This window comes from Fukomys damarensis, unplaced genomic scaffold, assembly GCF_012274545.1.
Source record: "Fukomys damarensis isolate Sample0158 unplaced genomic scaffold, DMR_v1.0_HiC HiC_scaffold_34, whole genome shotgun sequence".
NCBI lineage: Eukaryota > Metazoa > Chordata > Mammalia > Rodentia > Bathyergidae > Fukomys > Fukomys damarensis.
The window spans coordinates 21,707,342-21,728,837 of record NW_022900946.1 but is presented as its reverse complement, the minus strand read 5'-3'; the positions used below and the strand labels follow the sequence as shown (position 1 = coordinate 21,728,837).

At 56.5% G+C, this 21,496-nt stretch overlaps 3 protein-coding genes across 4 annotated transcripts in view; 1 reads left to right on the top strand and 2 right to left on the bottom strand.

Moving 5' to 3' along the window:
* Positions 1-5,768: 5,768 nt before the first annotated feature.
* Positions 5,769-8,216, top strand: Percc1 (proline and glutamate rich with coiled coil 1). Its single transcript, XM_010620514.2, has 2 exons — positions 5,769-5,845; positions 7,363-8,216. Exons 1-2 carry the CDS (start codon positions 5,790-5,792, stop codon positions 8,189-8,191), a joined length of 885 nt encoding a protein of 294 aa, XP_010618816.1. The 5' UTR covers positions 5,769-5,789; the 3' UTR covers positions 8,192-8,216.
* Positions 8,150-16,849, bottom strand: Ccdc154 (coiled-coil domain containing 154). Its single transcript, XM_019206974.2, is given in 19 exon segments — positions 8,150-9,316; positions 9,452-9,612; positions 9,867-9,953; positions 10,101-10,218; positions 10,465-10,537; positions 10,691-10,814; positions 11,870-12,007; positions 12,107-12,233; positions 12,587-12,711; positions 12,793-12,921; positions 13,014-13,115; positions 14,784-14,907; positions 15,174-15,271; positions 15,509-15,553; positions 15,716-15,905; positions 15,999-16,168; positions 16,170-16,222; positions 16,509-16,597; positions 16,821-16,849. Coding segments are annotated over 19 exon segments (2,106 nt in total). The 3' UTR covers positions 8,150-9,192.
* A 239-nt stretch (positions 16,850-17,088) lies between these two features.
* Positions 17,089-21,496, bottom strand: part of Clcn7 (chloride voltage-gated channel 7) — a 31,014-nt gene continuing 26,606 nt past the window's right edge. For both annotated transcript variants that reach the window (XM_010620515.1, XM_010620516.1), the window contains 7 exons: positions 21,167-21,294; positions 20,856-20,941; positions 20,457-20,586; positions 19,827-19,886; positions 19,569-19,745; positions 19,251-19,331; positions 17,089-19,104 (listed from right to left, as the gene is read on the bottom strand). In XM_010620515.1, the coding sequence (XP_010618817.1) occupies positions 19,018-19,104; positions 19,251-19,331; positions 19,569-19,745; positions 19,827-19,886; positions 20,457-20,586; positions 20,856-20,941; positions 21,167-21,294 (749 nt within the window). In that variant the 3' untranslated portion in view covers positions 17,089-19,017. The remainder of the gene's footprint in view (positions 19,105-19,250; positions 19,332-19,568; positions 19,746-19,826; positions 19,887-20,456; positions 20,587-20,855; positions 20,942-21,166; positions 21,295-21,496) is intronic.

Here is a 21,496-nt window from a genome sequence, read left to right as displayed (position 1 = left end):
AATTATATCCTCATTATGGTTATCATTGTAATTTCTTTGGTTTTGTTTGTTTGTTCATTTGAGACCAAGTGGATTCAATCCCTTGTACCAAAAAACAAAACAAAATCATAGTCCACCTATGACCTGAAGCTGCTCTCACCTGTGCTTACTTCCTGGCGGGGAAAGCCCCAGACTCATCATGGTCCTCACCCTGGGTCACTTTCAGGGAACCAGGCAGAATAGCATAAGCTGAAGGTGTCTGAAGCTCAGGATACTTCAGAGTCTGGGAGCCCAGCCCTGGAGGACATTCACAGCTGTTGTATCAACAAAAGCATTTGTTTGCTGAGGTCCTTTGCTCTGGGCCCCTCCCCACCTGTTCTACCTTAGAACATGACATTGCCACACCAACTTCCCCTGTAGGAACATGGGGTCCCATTATGCCTGGGAGGAGGGGGCTCAAGCGTGGGTGGTGTACATCCCAGATGGCCAAGAGATGGTTGAGGCCCTGTGACTAAGATGGGGCTGCTGTAGGGGCTGCTGACTGAGTCTGGAACAGCTGCCTGGTTGGATATGTAGGACAGCTGAGCACAAGATGCCTGGAAAAGCCACGTGGGTCCAGAGTGAGTAGGTAGAGAAGGGCCTGGAGCTTCACCCTGAATCAGGTCTGTGAGGCCATCTCAGTCTCCATTAACATCTTGGATCAAGGACAGAAATAAACACCTCAGAGAGTGATTTGACCCCTCAAGCTTTAGCTTCCTCAGCTAAAGTGGGCCGCATAGTCTGCTAAGACTGCTAAGAGGCCTGGAAGATGCTGTACTGTGGTAAGTGGTGTTCACAACTCCAAAACAAACATGAACTTATTTGGAAACAAGGTCTTTGCAAATGTCCTTAGTTAAGCTAAGGTCACCCTGGATTAGGGTTGGCTAAGTCCGATACCAGGAGAAACAAGGACACCTGACAACAGAAGTTGGAGTGACATCTCTGCCAGCCAAGGAACATGGAAACTGCAGTTGAGGAAAGGTTACGGAGGTCTGTGGTCATCTCAGCCAGCACTTGAGTTTTGGACTTATGGCCCTGAGAACCAGTAGGCAATATGTCCATTTTAAGTATCTTAGTTTGTGATTCTTGGTTTTGGTAGCCTCAGGAGAGTAATACCACTGCCCCACGACAGCAATGTCTGGCTCCTGACAACAGCCAGTCCAAGCAAGATTCTGCCTCAGTGGGCCCCTCAGCACAGAACCATGCCAAGGTCTGTAGTCCTTCCTGAAACCCTCTCACTGATGTGCCCTGTTCCTATATTTGTTTCGGGTGCCTTGCTGAGAAGCTGTGTGCTGAGCCAGCCATGTCACCTCCCTACCCAACCCTGGGATGCGCACAGACACCTCAGCCTTCATTATCTCAAAGCACACAGAGAAATTTCACGGGAGGCCTAATGTCCCACTAATGGGAGTTGGGAGCTGCAACCCTGTGTGCTTAATGGTAGGGTAATTTATTGTAGCGCCACTTGAGAGCTGACATATTGGAGGTATTGATTTTCCTCATAAGATCAATATGGGCTTCCTGGGGACAGGCAGGGCTATGCTTCTGGAAGGACAGATCTTTCTCCCAGAGCCTAAGGCCTGAAGATGGGATGTGGGCCGGTGGGGGCAGAAGCCAGACAGGTCTGCTGGGCCCAGCCCAGCCCACAGACAGTGGGACATATGCTTAGGCCCCAGTCCCCTAGAGGTCCCAGATGGGCAGCATGGGGCAGGGTGGGGCATCCATCCAACACCAACTAGACACAAGCTGGAAAAGATTCTGGGAAAGTGATAACAACACCTCAGGCTGCTGTCCCTCTAGCCTGTCCTCAACAAAAACCAAAACCAAAGAGTACCCTCTGTCTGCCAGACACATAGTCTATCTTGAATGGGGTGCAAAACTTAGAAGGGGAAAGAAAGGGATGATTCATTGGCCTTCCCAGCAGCTCCTCAGCTCTATTCCTTAAGATGCTCTTAGGCTTACTGAGCATGGTGGTGCACGCACCTGTAATTCCAACACTCGGGTGGCTGAGGCAGGAGGATTACTGTGAGCTCGAGACCAGCCTGGGCTACATAGTAAGTTCCATAGTGAGGTCAGTCTCAGCTGCATAGTGAGACCCTGTCTCAAAAAAAAAAAATGCTCTTAGGCATGTTCTCCATCATCAATCCTCGGTGCACTCCTATGGGACCCCTCATAATTTGGACTGGTACACAAAACCTTCCCCAGGCTCCTGCCTCAGGCCTCCCCTAGTCCCACATCCCCAGTGCCAGAACCACAGGCCCTGCCCAACCTCATCTTCCCTATCTGGTCCATTTTTTTTTCCATACTAGAATTTTCCATCCCAGGCTGCGATTTTCTTGTTGGTCTCATCGGGCAGGGAAAATCATCAGGATTCTTCCGTGACAAGAATAAGAGTCTGGTGGTCAGCAGACTGACTGCCTCTTTCAGCTGGTACAAGCGAGCATCTCTGTCCTTGGTTGGTGCAGCTCTCTACATCCTGTCACGCCTCCATCCCTACTGTCTAGATGTCTGAGTCAAAGGACAGGGAAAAGAAAGTACGTGGGGATGGCATTTAAAGAGCAGGCCCTCAGGAAAGCAGCAGCACCAGGGAAATGGCTGTCTGCTGCCCTCACCCCACAGAGCAGCATCAATTGTCTCTCCAGCTCTTCAGTGACAGAGAGGCAAACAGAGGCTGCGATGGTCAAGGCCTCACCTGGGATATGGGATCGGGTTTTCTGTGTGGTGGGGGCAAAGGTCCTCATTCAGAGCCAGCTACTCAGTCCCCTCCTAAGTTTCCTGCTGTGGTTTTCCTACGCTGAAAGTAATGGCCATATCTGAGTGGCTTAAACAGACATTCAGTGCTGTGGGAGTCAGGGGTCCCAAGTGGGTTTCACTGGCCTGAAATTGAGGCGTCAGTAGGTTATAGTTGCTTCCTTGTGTCTTCCAGCTCCTCGACGCTCCCTCTACCTTCAAAGCTACCCGTCATCTTCTCGTCTTTCTCTGACTCTGAACTCCTGCTTTGCCTTGGAAGAATCCTGGCTACCTTGGAAGAACTTTGGCCACTTGGAAATGCCAGTTTCCAATTCCATGGCATCATCTGAGGTCCTTTCAGATTCTTCCCCTCCGTAGGAACACACTGCCTTCTTGCAGCTGACCACTACACTGAGCCCACAAAGTCCCTCCTCTGGTCACATAGGCAGGATCTCCTTGGGGGCAGAGCTGTGTTTCATTTTCTCATCTTGCAGTGCCCAGCCCAGGACCGCACAGACTAGGGCAGGACAGAGCAAGCTGGCAGCTGTGGGTGCCCACAGCGTGTCAACCTTTTTTTTTTTTTCCTTGCTGTTTTACATCTTTCTTTTCCTGGTCAGGTTGGGATCCTGTGGCCATGGCCCATGTTCCCTGCTGGGTCCTCCACTTGGTTCCCAAGGCACCCAGCTGTTCCCCTCCTTGCCTGCGCAGCATATGGGAGGCAGGCAGCATGCAGACCCAGGCCCGCGGCCAGCGTTATGCTGGACTTCTTTCTAGCCTCTTTCCTGGGCTGGTCTTCCTTCCTATGTCCAGCAGCAGAGGGCGATATGACTTTGGCCAAGAGGTTATGGCCCCGCCCCTCTTGGGTGCAGCTCTAGGGTCCTGGACAGGTCAAAGTGGGGGCACCTAGGGGCCCAAGCTTGAAGCCCCTTGAGCTGGCAGGAAGGTGGGGTAACACATGTCCAGAGAGAGGATGTAGTGCTCCAGCAGCCTAAGCAGCTGTCAAGAATACCCACTCTGGGCCCCTATAGATTGAGCTAACGGTTGGGCTGTGCTGGGCCAGAGGGGAAATCACTGTGGCTGAATCAGGGATACCCTATAGCCACTGCTACACATGTGTCTTTGGATGCTGGAGCCTTGGACTCAGTCGAGCCTAAGCAGAGTCTGTGGGGACAGAGGTCCCCGGGCAGACAGGATAGTCAGAACTGGGCCTGGCCAGAGGCACCTCATTCCAGGACAATGGCTCACCCAGGACACGGCCTCACTGGGGCTCTGTCTGGGCCTCCTGCCTGGGAAGAGGTAGTAACAAGGCCTGATGGACCATCACAATGCTGTCACCTTCCCCCTGCTCTGCAGCCTTCCCCAGAGACCTGAAGTTGACCTGCCCTTGACACCACTCCCCAGGGTCCTGCACCAAGCACACAACCTCATACTGAGATGTGGGTGGCCGATCAGACTTGGTATTTGGAGGTTCTCATCCTTGGGGTCAGGGCCCTGACCAGCTCCCAAGCATTAAATGGCTTCAGGGTCCCTAAAAACTCCTGCCTTCCAGGTGCCAGGAAATGACTGCAGCCCTCAGCAAGGACTAGATCTCAGAGCACTGGAACGTCACAGGGTAGGGGGTGGCTGCCTCCCATCTGAAGGGCATGGCACTGGAGACAAGGGAAAAGGACCCAGGAAGTGGGGGTGAAGATCCAGGAGCTGAAGATTCGGGATAGAAAGTGTCATGGGGCTCTTGGGCATAAGTCAAGCTGGGAGGGAGCTGCTATCCTATCCTTGGAATGAACCCCAGCAGCAATAGGACTTACAGCAGGCAGTGTGTAAGCCTGAGTCCTCCTGGCCAATGGCAGTGGGGTTGCTTCAGGGAGCAAAGTGCCCTGTGGGAGCAGATGTGATGAAAGATGGGGTAGAAGCCATGACCCCCACGGAAGGTAGCTGAACTGGGATTGCATGTCTACTTGGAAACCTCGGAAAGTGACCTTTTTCCAAAATGGGGTCTTTGCAGATGTTATCAGTTAAGCTGAGGTCATGGTGAGTTGATGTGGGCCCTAAACCCAATGATGGGCATACTGAGAAGAGGAGGCAAGACACCCATGAACAGGCTGTGTAAAGGTGAGGGCAGAAACTGGAGTGGAGTGGCCACCGTCAGGAACACTGAGGCCTGCCAGAAACCCCAGGAGCAGAGAAGCCCAGGAAGGTTCCCCCAGAATCTCTGGAAGGAACCATCCTTGGTGACATCTTGCTTTGGGCCCTGGCCTCCAGAATTTTGTCCTAAACCTCTTTGTGGCTGTTTACTACAGTGGCCCTAAGAAGCTAACCCTACATGGCAGAAAGCCTGAGAGGTTCTAAGGGATTTGAGGGAGTCAGGAAGAGCCGGAGTCCCCCAGCTTCACCCTGGGAGGCAGCAGCCAGAGGAAGGCTCGGGATTAGGGAAGGGAGGTTCTACCTCCACCCAGCCCCTGCGAAGCCCAGCAGTGGGTTCGATCAGATAGACTGAAAACTCCCCTGCACCCGTCAAGCAGGGTCTCCAACACAGTCCCGTACGGCTGAACCTGGCCATAGCTTCCCAGAAGGGCCTCCTGTAGCTGAGCAGGGGCTCCAGGGGCTCCCTGCATCAGTCCATCCTCGGGCCCGTTAGTGATCCCAGGGCTTCTGTCCCTTCCCCTTCTCCAGGGTACGGTTGCTGGTGGAAGCTGGTGTACACAGAACACACAGAAGCAGGATGTCCTCTAGAGAGGCCTACTCCAGAACTCAAAATAGCATGAAATTTAATTTTCCGCCTATTTGACAAGGCTTGGACCAGACCCCAATCAGCAGCAGAGATAAGGGTCCTCGGGTTCAGGGTGTGGGCCAGCTGGGCCCAAGGCAAACACTCCACGGTCCCCCAGCAGACCGTGTGCAGGTGAGGCTGATCTGCGGCGCTCCCCCTGCAGGGCCCTGGTTGCTGGGTGCTAAAGCAAACGGGCTGTGTTTGCCCAGTCTGTGATGACAATACCGTCGCCAAATATTTGCCAGCCTGGGGTGGCTGCAGAGCCCAGATATAAATGCTTGAGCCCAGGTGGAAGTCAGCCTGCCCAACGAAGAGCTACACCCTGGCCAGGTAGGAGCAGGGCCTGGGGTGGGCTGGGAGGCTGCCGGGACACCACACGATGGGAGCTGGGGGCTGAGAGGTCTTTGCCCCGGGGTCTCCCAGGACCCCTTCCTCCTGTGTTCCCACTGGACACTTCCTATGGCAGGGCTCCCGGCTCATCGTGAGAGGTCAGATCAGAGTGTTCAGCCAGGTGGGAGGCCCCAAATGGATCCCCTCCTCACCACCTAGCCACCTCAGGAAACAGGAAGGGCCTGAATCTCCTGGCCCTGAAGAGCACCTGTCCCAGGGTCTCAGCCACTCATTCCCAGGCCCCCCTCATGAGCTTAGCACCTTTATTCCCACACTGGGGGCATCCATCTGCCTCTGTGTTGAGGAGGGGCGTGGCGGCATCTGCCCTTGGGGTGAAGCTCTAGGGTCCGGAACCTATGTCACCTAGATGGTAGAGTCCTATCTGCCCCTCAGGCACCTCCCAGCCCACCTACTTTCCTTCAGTCCACTCCTTCCCCTGTGAAGGTGCCTTGATGCCATTTCCTCACATTGTGTTAAGTTAAAACCTAGGATCATGCCTGGGGCTAGATGAGTTGGGCTGAGTCGGGAAAGTATCATAGCCTCCAACGCTCCCAACAGCGGCCTCAAGGTGGTCGGTTTCAGCCAGGTGGGAGGCCCCAAATGGATCCCCTCCTCACCACCTAGCCACCTCAGGAAACAGGAAGGGCCTGAATCTCCTGGCCCTGAAGAGCACCTGTCCCAGGGTCTCAGCCACTCATTCCCAGGCCCCCCTCATGAGCTTAGCACCTTTATTCCCACACTGGGGGCATCCATCTGCCTCTGTGTTGAGGAGGGGCGTGGCGGCATCTGCCCTTGGGGTGAAGCTCTAGGGTCCGGAACCTATGTCACCTAGATGGTAGAGTCCTATCTGCCCCTCAGGCACCTCCCAGCCCACCTACTTTCCTTCAGTCCACTCCTTCCCCTGTGAAGGTGCCTTGATGCCATTTCCTCACATTGTGTTAAGTTAAAACCTAGGATCATGCCTGGGGCTAGATGAGTTGGGCTGAGTCGGGAAAGTATCATAGCCTCCAACGCTCCCAACAGCGGACCTCAAGGTGGTCGGCAGGCTGCTGCTTTTGACATCACAGCAATCCCAGGCTAGGAGGCCAGCACCCTTCCTGCTTCTCTGGGCAGCCCTGCCTGCGTAAAACCAGCCCCTGCAGTTTCTCTCCCCTGCCTACTACGCCTGGACTGAGTGTCCAGTTTTAATGATTCTAGAGGTACAATGCCTTCCCACCCTACAAGACAGGCTCTGGCTGCCCCTATAAGAGACCAGACAACCTCCTGAAACCCACACCTGTGCCTTGCATGTCCCCTGCCTCACATACACACACTATTGCACACTTGCTCACCCTTAGCATTTGCCTACCTCTCTTCCCTGAGGAGCTCAGCAGCATTCCCAGGAGTGGTGGAAGCCTTCTTGAGTTCACTGAGGTGCTGCCAGCCCTAAGACTAACCTGTTCCTCTACCTCCCTCAGCTGGTGTTTGCCACCCAGGAGTCCCCAGGAGTTCAGGGACGGCAAGGAAATGGCCACTGGAGTGATCCAGCCACTCTGTGACTTCCGGCTGTCCCTGCAGTCCCATCAGCCCTTCCTGCCCTCTGAACCAGAGCCTCCAGAAACTTCTGAGGAGGAGGAAGAGGAAGAATCAGAGCGGGAGCTGGAGGCTGAAGGGCCAAGCGGTTGCAGCCAGGATCCCCAGAGCCCAGAAGTGCCCCCTGAGGGCCCTGACAGCCCCGAGACCCCCCTGCAGCTGCTCCGCTTTTCACAGCTCATCAGTGGTGACATCCAGCGGTACTTTGGCCCTAAGGACAAGGGGCAGGACCCTGACTCCTGTGATATCTATGCTGACAGCTGCTCAGCCAGCTGCTCTGCCCGGGAGCTATACTACGCTGACCTGGTGCGCCTGGCCCAGGGTGGGCCCTCAGAGGACAAGGAAGCCACTGAGTCTGGGGTCTGCTCATCTTGGGGGCCGGAGAGGCCAGCATGCAGGTCTGCAGATGGGGTGCCACCGCTGGGACTCCTGGATGAGCTCTTTGACTATGGGCTACAGCAGTTTGCAGGGCCTAGCATATCTGCTGGTCTCAGGCTGAGACTGGAGCAGAAATACGGCCACATCACACCTATGACCCAGAGGAAGCTACCCCCGTCCTTCTGGAAGGAGCCAGCACCCAGTGCCCTGGGCTTGCTCCACCCAGGTACACCAGACTTCAGCGACCTGCTGGCCAGCTGGTCAGCTGAGGTTGGCCCTGAGCTGCAGGGTGGAGGGACCCAGCTTCTGGAGGGGGCACAGCTAGCTGAGGCCTAGAAAATGGGCAAGGGTCAGGAGAGCACGAGGATCTTCAAGGGTTGCCAAGACTCTCCCTCCTGTTTCCTAAGACCCTCTCCCTCCAGGCAGCCTCACAGGTGGCTCCACGGCTCAGGTGAGGCCTCTCTAGGTCCAGGGGCAGGGTCTGGGCTTTTGCTGAGGTCAGGGGCTGCCACCACCAGGGCCCAGCCAAGAAGGCAGGAACAGGGGGGTCATCCAGACCCGGGCCTCAGCCCTTGATCCCAGATCCTCCCATTGTACAAGGTGCTGAGTTGCGCCCACAGGAGCAGGGGACACAGGCAGAAACTGAAGCTCCCTGAGGCCGTGGGCCTACATGGTTGTACCCACTTTCAAAGAGGTTTATACCCTGCCAGGCCAGCTCCACCCCAAGATTCACATCACTGGCAAGGGACTGCCAGGAAGAGGCCCATATCAGGCCAATCCTCGCCACTGCCCCACACACCACAGGGTCCGAGCCCATGGTCCCTTGGCAGGTGGCAGGGCCACAGACTACAGGATAAACTAGGTTTTCTTGGAAAGGCAGGAAGAGGAGGCACTGCCTAATTATGCAAGCAAACATGGCTGTTCATCCCCCAGGCGAGTGCCAAGAAGCTGCTTCTGCTGGCACTGCATCGGGAGATGGCTGTTGGGCTGGGGACCAAGCTAAGGGGCCCCGCCTCGGGCATGCAGCTTCCAGGTGTCCTTCCTCCTCATATCCCTGCCAGTGGCTGAGGTGAATCCAGGGGCGGGCCCGGCTCTTCTGTGATAAGTCAGATGGAGACCCTTCGTCCTGGGGAAATGGGGCAGCCAGACCGTGGAAAATGACGGGGCCAGGCCTGGGCTATGCAGGACAGGAAGGAGCCTGGAATACGAGGGACTAGGCCTTTTGGCCTTATCCCTTCCCACGGCGCCTTCCTGGTCAGCCCCACAGGTCCCTGGAGAGGATATCACCAGCAGGCACCAGGGCACTATGGCTTCCACAGACACAAGAGCTTTCACGTTTATTTCTGGGGAAGGCACACAGGTGTGAGCTGGGGCCCCGGACCCCCATGGGAGGTCTCTGACACTGCTTCTGGCCTCTGCTGAGCCACTCGATTCAAGAGGATGGCCTTCCACCGAAGCCACCTGCCACAGACACCACTCAGGGCCAAGGCTCCCTCCCACCAACCTCCCCGTGGCTGGCCATTGCCCTTAGGGAACCCCCAGCCTCTCTCCTGGACCCGGAGTCTGGGAAGAGGCTGTTACGCTCCTGCTGCCCACCTCACAGCCTGATAGATGCCCCAAGAGTTCACAGGAACTTGCTTGCCAGGGGCCACATCCTTGATGAACACCCGCCTGCTGCCCAGTGTTAGCGGCCATGGGCCCTCCTCACCCCACAGGTGCAGCATACTCTCCCGCAGGGCCGCTATCTCCTCCGATCGCTGCAGGGTGGACACAGGGGCGCCAGGCGGAGGTGGGATGGCTGCTGGACAGTGGGAGTTGACCACAGGGCAGGGTGGGGGAGAGAAGATGGCAAACAAGGGCTTATCTCATCCTTATCTTCAGGGAAAGACAGCGTCAGCCAGACACAAACAGTCAGCTTTTAGGCTTCTCTGGACTCCCTGGGAAACTGTAGAGCTGGAGGACTTAGCTAGGCTGGGGCAGGATAGGGTCAGGGCTGTGGGTTCCATCTCACCAGCTTGGTCTCTGTATTAAACTTTAGGTTCTGGATGGTCTTGTTGGCCTGGATGTTGTTTTCTAACTTTATCATTTGCTTCTGAAACTAAATAAATATAGCCCCATTTACAACACAGATTAGGGCTGCCTGCTAGTTTCCAGCTGCCTTGAGGAGTCCCCAACCCAGTATCACTGAGCAACTCAGAGCTCAGGGAAGTGGTAGGCACAGCAGTTTCCCTGGGCCCAGGGGTACCGTGGCCGGCTTGCCCGGGATCTCTGCCATCTTCCGCCCAGGGCTGACCTCCTTGAGCAGCTGCACAGATGACAGCAGAGTGGCCAGCTCCTGCCGCACAGCTCTGACTTCAAATTCTCTGTGGGCATGGAAGGCTGGCAATGTACCGGGCAGGGCCAACAGGGAGGAGGCTCGGGCCAGTGGGGTCCCTCAGTGAGTGGTAGAAGGGGAGACTGAGCGGCCATGCAGGCTGCACCCCAGGGAGATGAGCCCAGAGTGGCGCTGGTGGCACAGGAAGGGGACGGAGCTGCCACAGCACCCAGGGATAGACAGTGGAGCTCCTGACTTTCCCTCAGGAGCTCTGGAGGCCAGCTGATACCCTTACCTGGCCTTGCCTTCCGCCAAGATCTTCGGGTCTGCATCACTCTTGTGAAGGACACACTGATCTGAGATACCTTCTATCCGAAATGCGGACTACAGCCAGCTGGCGAGCTCCACCCCAGTTCCGGCCCCGCAAAGGCCTCACGAGGAGGAGAGAAGAGAGGGACGGTCTCTGTCTTTGAGGTTAGCTGTGCCCACTCAGACAAAGCCCCTGTGCCCCCAGCCTTCACCCACCTGCTGGGGGAGGCCGTCTACCTCGTCTCGCACCTCCTGCAAGCGGGCTGCACCTTCCTGCCGACATCGGGCCAGGTCCTCGAAGGACTTCCTCTCTACACCTTCCCACTCAGTCTTGGCCTGGGATTCAGACATCCAGTGAGGTAGGAGCCCACAAGAGGAGGATGGACAGACAGACGGATGGGGCTAACTAGAGCCCAGCCACAAGGAGGCCATGGGAGGTGGAGTAGCGTGCTACCTGAGGGCAGCACTCCATGTCCACCTCTGATTTTGAGCACACTGGTGCACAGACCCACACAGCCCAGGATGGCCTGGCCAGCCATCTTGGGGAATAGACACATTAAACAGGTGCAACATAGCCTCAGAGCAGAGCCACACCCCCAAGAAGGCCAGCTTCTGCCATCCAAGAGCTGACAGGGACAGAAAGAGGGCTGGCCACCCTGCAGGCACTGGAAAGTGTTCTGATCACCCTTATGTTCTGCAGGGCTGCAGAGGTGGCCAGGGATCCAGTCTCCAGACCAAAGGATGACACTTGATCACGACAGCCAAAAAAGACAAACAGCCTGTCTATTAACAAACAAGTGGGTAACAACATGTGGCCTAGCCGCGTGAGGGACTGTTATACAGCCATCAAGGAAACGACACAGGGCTCCATGCTGCAGCAGGGGGACCATAAGGACATCATGCCCTGTGAGAGAAGCCAGAAACCAAAGGCCACACAATGCATTATTGCATTGATGTGATGTGTCCCAGAACAGGGAAAGCAAAGAGACACAAAGTGGTTTACGGGGTCAACAGGGGATAGCTGCACTGCACATGACCATACGAAAACCACTGAGCCTTACACTTAGGGGTAAGCTGCCAGGGTTGAGCAGCCTGGATGGAGTGTGAACTGCATCTCAATAAAGCTGTGTCAATAGACAAGGGAAATAGGCCTAGGCAGAGGCTGCTTCACCTTCCCCTGCACGGCCCCCACCTCCAGGGTTATCTGAAGGCCACGGGCAGTGGCTGTAGGCTCTCAGAGGCCTCTGCAGCTGGAGCTGGGTAGACTTGTTTGCACAGGAGGCCCTGAACTGGGGGTCATCTGGGCCTGAAGACATCACTGAGATGAAAACCCAGGACTGGCTGGGCCTCCACCTCAGGCCACCCCTCTCTCAGGCTGAGCCAACGCTCACCCCAGAGAGCCTCAAGCCCAGTGTCCGCTCCTGCAGGTCTAGCCTCCAGCTCAGGGCCAGGCACTGGTCACCCAGATCCTTCAACTGCTGGGCCAGCGTGGCCACTGTTCTTTCCAGGACCTGGGTCTTTTCTTGGAGCTTCAGGGGGACAGGAAAGGAATCAGGGAGGCCCTGGCTGGGTATCTGTGCACCATGCGTGGGGGTCCCTATGACCTCTGCCCCGCCTAGCCCCCTTACCAGCTCCATTGTACCCTGTGTCTCCTTCCGGGCCAGCTTGCTTGCCAGCTACACGGCCTCCAGGTTCTCCTGCACGTAGGAGGCCAACTCCCCAGCCTGACTCTCTTCCAAGCCCACCTTGGAGACCCTGGGTTGGTGCCATAAAGACTTTCTCAGTGAGGCTGGTCAATCCCTCAGTGCTGGACCCAGGAAGGTGAGCCCAAGTGTTAGCTCTAGAACCTCCCAGGAAGTCCATAAATCAGAGGACACTAGTATTATCACGGGTGCCACTGAGAGACCTGGAGGGGCAGGAACACCCTGCCAGAGGAGTCACTACTCTGCCCTGATGAGTCCAGAGGTGCCTAGCACTCTACTTGGGGCTGCTGGGGCTTGGGGAAGGACGGATCATTGACTGCTGAGGGGGGCCTCTGGGGTCAGTTCCTAGATGAGACTGGGCATCCCACCCAGCCCCACAGCTCCCTATGGCCAGAGGATACACACCAGGCCTCCTGCTCCATCAGCAGGATATGGCTCAGTGACATCTGGTTCTGCCGCACAAACTTGGTGAGCCTAATCATAGCTGCATCCAGACCCCGGCACTGTTCCCGCAGGCAGCCATGTTCCTCCTGCTAAAGGGGCCAGCCTTGAGCCTCAGCCTTGAGCCTTGAACCCTGGCTCTGCCTGCCCACCCAGCACCCACAGCCTACCTCACGCTGTGCCCAAAGGGCCTGCACACGCTCCTCAGTCAGCTCCTGCAGCCTCTGCCAATGGTCCTCCAGCTCCTCCCGCAGGTGGCTCTCTGCCTCCAGCTGTGTGCCTTCCAGGGCCTTCGTTCTCTGTGGGGACAAGGACATTGGTTGTGAGTCTGCACTCTGCCCAGCTGTACCAGTGCCACAAACAGCAAGGCTGAGTATGCTGTGGGCCCTACCTGCTCCAGGGTCAGGAAGCTCTTCTGTAGGAAGCTGCACAACTTGGCTTCCCTCTTCAGGAAGCGAAGGCTCATCTCCTCCCCAATCTTCGTCAGCTGGGCCTGGGAGAAGGGCCACACAGTCAGTGGCAGCCTGCCCATTAGACACCTTGCCTGCCCCTCTTGGTGTCCTTGGGGTTGAGTCATGTCTCCTCTGCGGCCCCTTAGCCCAGATGAGCTGGGCTCACCTCACTCTGGACAGGAAGGTAGGCAGTGGACTGGAACCATTGTCCCCCAGAGGACCAGATTCCTGGTTCATGAAGGGCCTGAGGTGCTCAGTACCACCAGGACCCCCAGAGGCAGCCCAGGGGCTGCAGATTGGCCACCACATCCAACCCAGGCTGGAGACTCAGGCATGGAAGTGGGTGTGAATTTGTTTACAACACCCCTGTGCATGTGCCCTATTGTGGGCAGCCCTGGTTCCTCCCATGGGCACTCTCCTGCTACCCCTTAAGTCTGAAGGTGCTAAGAGGGGGGACTAGAGAGGACAGCCAGCTCTCTGTCCATCTGTGCCTGGCACCTAGCACAGAGCTCTTCTGCTATCAGCCCCATTACACCGGCCCTACCTGGGGCTGGGAGACCTGCCACAGTGCCTATAGCAGATGGCCATGGACAGTCCTTACTCTGCTCAAGAGCAGGCAAAGCCTCACACAGGGCAGCTTCCCCAATACCCAGGATGTTGGGAACCTTCATCCCAACACCTCTTCCCTCTCCACACAGCCAATCCATTAACTTTCCACCTGGCAGTGAAAGAGAAGCTGGTCAACTTCAGGCTGCAGAACTATGGGGGCAGCTGGGCACCCGCCACCCTGCGCCTTGCCCTGTGACGAGCCTGGATGTGTAGCAGCCTGTCAGACTGTTTAGAGAGCTAAGGAGATGGGTCACAGGGAGATGGTGGCAGCTCTGTTTCCCAGCCCACTCCATAGAAAGGTACACTGTTGGCTGGGGATTTAGCTCAGTGATGCCACTACCTGCCTCACAAACGCAAGGACTGGAGTTTGATCTGATGCCTGGGAAGAGAGGGAGGGACGGGGGGAGGAAGGAAGGAAGGAAGGAGTGAGCGAGAGAGGGAGCGTGGGAGGGAAGGAGGGAAGAAAAAAGGAAGGAAGGAAGGCAGGTCACTGTTTTTTTTTGTTGTTGTTGTTTTTTGGTACCAGGGATGGAACTTGGGTCCTTTTGCTTGAGAGGCAGGCAGGGGAACCACTGAACTAAATCCCCCGCCCTAGAAAGGTTACTGTTGAGGGAAAACTAGGCCCTGGAAATTTGCAATTCTCACTTCCTGCAGATGGAAACACTGAAGCTGAAAATGGCCTTAGGAAGAGCTCTAGTGCTCTATCACTGTGTCTGCTGAACTTGTACCCTACAGCAGGAGAGAAAGAGGGAGCAGCAACTGAGACACCTGGCCACAGCCTTCTGTGATTAAGAACCTCTTCTAGAAACCATGTGGCCACCAGTCATGTTGCTGCTAGTGCTGAAATGTGGGTAGTGTAGCCAAGAAACTGAGTTACGAATTATCTAAAATTGTAGGTAATGTCATGGGCAGTACCACTAGGGTGAGAGGCCAACCACACTGGACAGGGCAACAACAGGAGCCACCCATTTCCCACCCATAGGCAAACCTAGCTGCAGGGAGCTGTACTGATGGCCAAGGCACAGGCCAGAGACCTGGGGGTTGCCTCCCACACTCAGTTGGTGCCCCCAGCTGGGCTGGCCCTGTCTGCCCAGTGGTACCTGCATCTTGGCCATCTCATGGTCCACCTGCTGGCTGGTGTCCTCCTGGCTCTTCTGCAGGGTGCTGCAGGCTGTCTCTCGGGCCTGCTCTTCCTGCCTCAACCACCCGGTCAGCTTGGCCAGCCTAAGGCAGCGGCGAGGGGGAGGGGGTGACACCAGCTCAGCTGCCTGGAGACCCAAGCTAGGTAGCCACAGGGAGACTGGCCGGGCCATGGGACACAGTCCTCTTCAGAGTAAACTACCACCCAGGAGGAGTAGACAGACCGTGGAGTCAAGAGGGACTATAGCAGGTCTGAGCCTGCAGCTCGACACCGAGTAGGGAATGCCCTATTGCTACAGCACAGGACTGTGACCCCTGGGCACATGCTGGTGGGTACAGAACCAACACACCTGAGGTTGGCCTCCTGCTCAGAGCCCTTCCGCTCTGCATCCTGCAGTGCCTGTCTCCTCCTGACCTGAGCCAAGGCTTCTCGAACCTCCACCAGCCGGGTACACAGAAAGCACTACGTTAGCTAGGGCAAGGTAGGTGGCCTCTAGGGCTGGGGGTGCGGGGCTACAACCCTGCAGCCAGTCCCCTGCCACCTCCCAGTCAGACTCAACCTCTGGAAATGGACCATGCATGGGGACTGCACACAGAAACGAGAGGTTAATGTCTAGGCACCAGCATGGCCCCACTCCCTTCCCTTCCTCTAAAGTCTGTGCTCATGTCATGTGTGGCGCTACCTTTTGTCCAGGATCTGCATCAGGTTCTGGTTCTGGGCCCCGGGTAACTGTAAGGAGAGGGTGTGGGGCTGGGCAGGCTGCATCTGCCATCCACCTTGTATCTCTCCAGCACAGGCTCAAGTAGGGGTATGGGAGGCAGGATCAGAGTCCAGAAGGCAATGGCCCCAACCCCCAGGGAAGGAAGTCTGGTCTGTGGGTGGGGGGCTCACCACCTGCACCTCCCTCTCGGGGACCTGGGCCACACGTTGCATCTCTTGCCATAGCTGCCAGAGTTCTGAGGAGTGCAGCTGCATGCGCCCACGAACGTGTAGCAGCTCCCTCAACAGGCTGAGAGAAGCCTGCTCACAGTGTACCTTGTGTCCCCGTAGGGACAACACCTCAGCCTGCAACTTGGCCAACCTGGTCAGGGCCAGAGTGAGCCATTCAGGCCGGGCCCACTCAAGAGGGGATGTAGCCTCCACAGCCCTCCTGCCCTGTATCCTTCAAGCTTACCTCTCCTCTAAGAGCTTGGAGTTATCCTGCTCGAGGGCAGGGGGGCTGGACACCAAGGGGCTGGACTCATTCCTCTCTGAGTTCTCTTCCAGACTCAGGGGGTCAGGGATGGCCGAGTCTTCTACCAGGAGCAGTTCCAGGTCCTCCAGGTTGACAGCGCTGGGTTGTGTAAGAGGGCGACATCCCTGACAAGGGGCTGTCAGCCAGCTCTGCAAGAAGAATGCCTTGGGAGCTCAGCCCTCAGGGCAGTGGCTCCAGCTGAGGCTTGTAATAAGGACCCAAATCACGGCAGTGACACTTGTCAACTACCCTGTCACAAACCACGGCCCCAGTAGGATCTTGAATCATAGAGGTCTAGAGCCCTGCCTGAGGACACATAGCTCTGGGCAGCAGAAAACAGAACTGTACTCTCATCTAGCTAGCTTCAGCAGGTGCTCATGGGGGTCGATTAGCAGTTGTCCCCTGTGATCCCTGTGGCTCCCGCTCCAGCCCCGTGGGGTTCTAGCTCACCTGACATGGCTTCACCAGCAGCCCCCATCTGTAGCTTTAGCCTGGGTCCACTGTCCCAGTAGCCAAAGATGAACACCAGGCCAGGGCAACTGGGGATTGTGCCAGAAAGTGGTGAGGAAATTGGGCTGCAGGGCTGTGGGGTCTGGGTGAGTGGGTGAGGTGATGAGTTCCTGCTCTCACACCTTGTTTCTTTCCCAGAAGATCCCTGGGAGGTAGGCACAGTTGGGCAGTAGAGCTATTCTGGAACCTTCCTTTCCTCACCAGAACCTTGTGACTTCACGGCCCAACCGCCAGTGAAACCTGAGCCCTCACCTGCCCTGAACAACTTCCCCAACTGCCATTCCTGGAAGGGTCTGGGGTACAAAGCAGTGCTCCCTGCAAAGAGCTTCTTCAGGGCAGGGGACTGGCCCAGGCAAACACAGGGGGTCAAAAGCTCGAGACAGGATCACCACAGCTGGCCCTGCAGCCCAGGGCAGATCCCAAGGGGCTAAGGCCAACAGCCACCTGAAAAGAGATGCTGCAAGAGGGCTCCCCATTCCCGGCAGCCATACTCACAAAGTCAGGAGGAATAGGAAGTGAATTTTGATTGTTTTATTTAGTCTAATATATCCAAAATATTCTTTCAATATGTAATCAATACAAAACTACTGTGAAACAGAGATAGTACATGCTTTTTTGGTACCGTGTCTTTGAGGCCTGGTGGTTTTTCACGCCCTTTGGTCCAACTCTGACACAACCCTTCCCCACCAGAGCACCTAGGAAAACAGCAGTAAGATAACTGAGATCTGGTCATGTAGAAAGGGGACCTGCATTTAACCAGGGCTGCTCCAAGCTGACAACACAGGCTTCACCAGTCCTTCATCCCAGCACTCCCCATGAACACCAGGTCGGGCCATGAGGAACTGTCAGTCCTGCCAACCGACTGCACCAGCAGGAGGGAAGCCTCTCCTTAGGATGTTACCCGTTAATGCTCAATCTGTTGGGGGAGGTCAGTGGAGACTAGAAAATAGGGAACTCGAAAGAGGGGCCAGGTATGACGGGCAGTGACATGGGAAGGGAAGCCAGGCAGGTGGGTGAGGGGAGGCAGGTATGAGATGGGGACATGCAGGGCCTGGGTAGACCAAGGCCAGCATCTTGGCATGCCTAGGCTTGGGGACATGTGATCCAGAGACCAGAGGCAGCAGACATTGGGGAGGAGTGAAGCTGTGGGGATGGGAATTGGGTCGGGGGTCGGGTAAGGTTGGCAGACCTGCCCTGAACTTCCCTCCTACAGGATCTGTGGATGGCATGGCTGTAGAAGGCCCGATCCTATACCCCCACTACCATCCAATCAGCCCCCAAGTCTCAGACCCACATCCAAAGCTGGGTGGAACCAGGAGACTGCACTGGTTTGCTGTATCCAAGTCCTTTATTTCTCATACCCAGGATCCAGTGCACTCAGGCCTACATCCCCATGGCAGCAGAGCAGGGACTGTGTCCTAGGGGGTGGGATTGCCAATCACATCTGCAGGAGGTCCTGTGTGGCTGTGCAACAGCAAAGTGTCCCACAAAGTGTCCCATGAGAAGGGGCCTGCGGTGACCAAGATACACCAGATCTAGCCTGGCCCGGCCAGGAGGAGCTCTGACAAGCTGTGTGGTGGGCAGGTGGGGCTTCCTGGGTCCAGTGCTAATTAGGCTGTCCAGAGCTACCCAGAGCTGGACCCAGGTGTCCTGTGAGGCCAACAGAGGGCACTCCCAGTGATGTGTGCATTTTGTGGCTGCTACAGTCAGAAGGGAAGTCACAGCTTCTCAGATGTGGAGAACCCCACTTTCCCAACTGCTGTCCACAGATACAGAGAGCCCAGCTCCAGAGGGCTCAAGGTGTGGCAAAATCGGCTGTCAGGTACTCAGGTGATTCTCAGCTCTTGAGACCTTGGCAGAGTACATTTCCCGTGTCCTCTGGCTACGGGGCTGCCCATGCGGAACTCCATGGAGTTAGCTGCAGTCCTGACTGCTGGGGGCCAGCTGAAGCCATACCTCAGGCCCAGGAAGCTCAGGCTGTTGATGCCCAGAAGGAGATGAGACAGGGCCTGTGGCTGAGAAGGGCAAGCCAGCTCCTGTGCGGCATGAGCCTCCACCTAGTGGTGCAGGCAAGTATGGCCTAATAGGGCAGGTATCCACAGGAAACGACGCAGGAGTAGTGACGGTGCAGCACAGCTCAACTGTCACATACCCTGGGCCCTCTTGCTCTGGGGAAATGAGTGTTGGAGGATGAGGGCTGTTGCTGCACACATATTGGATCAAATCCCTAAAGGGGAGGGGTGAGGCCCGAGGGCCAGGGGGAACACAGAGGATGCAAACCAACTGTCCATGACGAGGGTCAGATCCACACCACCAGGCCCACTCTGGATGACATTTGCTCCAGCCACCACGATGCCCAGGGAGCAAGACTTTGGCTAAGACCAGGAAGCCCAGGAGGAGGCGTAAAGGGACCAGGGGTGCCACTGCCCACCAAGGAAAGGGCTGGACCTCACGTCTGGGCCAATGAGAGCTCCTCCAGGCCTCCCTTCCCCAGGCGGTACCTGGCCAGGTCCTTCCTGGTCACCAGCCCCACCACCTGCAGGACAACAATGGGTCAGAGCCTCCACAAGGTCAGTGTCCCATCTGCCTATGGGAGTGTCTGGCCCCCACCTTGCTGGGGAAAAGGGGGGCCTTAGATCTGGTACAGGGTTCCCCATGAAGGACACAGACCACCGGCCTCACCTGATTGCGGTTGTCCACTACCACCAGATGCCGCAGGCCCAGAGCCCGGAACAGTTTGAACACCCGAGGGAGGGAGGCCTCCTGCAAAGTGGGCACAGCCTCAGCCACTAGCCAGACAGCAGACACCAGACTGGCCCATTTTCTGGCTTCAGGATATTAGTATGTGTCCTGAGCTGTCCCTTCCCCCCATGCCTACCCACCTCCTGCCTGTCCAGTGTGCAGCTGCAGAGCTTCAGTGGATGTCAGTGCTCAGCCCATCAGGCAGCCCCTTCCCAGGTTACCCACTGACAAGCTGGCAACACAGCCCTGCCCACACACCTGGGGCACAGTGTAGGGAGAGGGGTTCATGAACTCGGACAGGTCCATGGTGCACTCTCGCTCATCCTGTGACACGTGGATGGACTGGATGGGGGGGAAGCGTGGGTAGGCATCACGGAAGTCCTTCAGCCGCAGGCGCCGTTGCACCAGGCCCATGTTGGATCTCTCCACAAACACCTGCAGGGGCCAGTGGTTAGGCTCCATGGGGCAGCCCCTGCTCTCCCCTACTTCTGCACCCTCTGCCAGTTGGCTGTGTACCTTGTGCTTCAGGAGCACGATGAGCTGGGAACGCAGGATCAAACCCTGGAGCCGGGCTGGCTGTAAGAGAAGTAGTGGTCAGAGGCAGCCTTTGGATAGCAGCTCCAGGCCACAGCTGCCCTCTCTGGCTACATCCCAATCCCAGCCACGATCACCTTGAGTGCTGACCTTGCTGAAGACACCTGAAGTGCATAATCCCATTAATACATGGAGGACCTGAGTAGGGACAGTGTGGTGCCAAGGTCGGGCACCAGCTGGTGATGAGATGCAGCCCCCATCAGATCAAGCCCAAACCACTGGTGATAACATCTAATGGTCCCAGCATAGGTCCTGGGCGAGGGGACAGTGGTAGCCGGGCTCGTGTTCTGCCAGCACCTGCTGACAGAGGTCAGCCACAAAGAAGACAGCTGCTCAGTCCAGTCTGATTATGAGTACAGGATGCACATAACACATGGCAGCTCTGCCACGGCCAGGATGGGCACACAGCTGTGGGCACAGCTGTTTCACGAGTGGGATTTCATTCTGCACCTAAATGTGGGGCTGCCACATTTACACAAACTGCACAGCATGCTTCCCAACCACAGACCACAGAGGAAGGGACCTCAGATCTGCAGGGAGGGCCATGGGCACCTGGGTGTCCTCTGAGTCCTCCACCACAGGGAAGCCATTGTGGTTGGATGCTGTGTTGCTGAGGACATCCACAATGATGCCAACCTTCTCTCTCCTCCTTAGGCATGTCACCGGAGTGCTCATCACCTCCCTGAGGAGACACCAGTACACAGTCACCATCACAGACAGTTGTTCACCAGGCACAGTAAAGCTCTTCCTCCATACCCCAATACTCCAGACACACATGGACATTCAACAGGCACAAAGCTTTTGGACTAGGAAACTGGGAACTGAGGACCCTCAATACCAAAAGTCAGCTGTGAATTGGCCAAGGGAGCTTGAGGGGCTGGCAGTAAACCCCTCCCCTGTATCCTATCACTCACCCCCCACCCAGTGGGTCCGGACACAAGGTGGCCATACCTGGCAGTGAGCGAGTGTGAGGTGACGGGGGCCTCCCAATGCAGGAAGGGCACACTCTGTAGCTGGATGTGCATGTCATACAGACCCTAGGGGGAGGCAGCATGAGGCACAGTGGCATCCAGGGTTGCCCCATGGGATCCCTGAAGGATAGCCCAAGATGCACTGCGCCTCCCCTACCCAAGGAGGCCATTTAGGGTTGGCTTTGCAGGGACTCCCTCCCCTTTGCAGCTGCTGCAGGGCCCACAACCCAGAGTCAGGATCCAAGGCCAGGGCATGGGATGGGCAGGGTAAGCTGGTCTCCCACTGTGCACCTCAATGAAGACATCGCCCACGATCTTGGCAGTCATCAGCACCAGCATGATGGGGAAGCCGTAGGTCACATTGCTTGTGGCCTCCATCATGATGACTGTCAGGCTCAGGGTCATCCTCACAATGCCACCTGTGGGAGTGGTCATGAGCCCTGTCCCTCCCATGTAGTGTGTTCACATTCTCTGTGCAGCACCATGGCTGCCTGCTTGCCCCTTTGGGCCCAAGCTGTGGGGACAGTGACTGCTGTCATGTGACCATGCCATCAGCAATGAGGACCATACCTATCTGAGGCCCACAGTCTGTGTTGCCTTTTTTTTTTTTTTTTTTTTTTT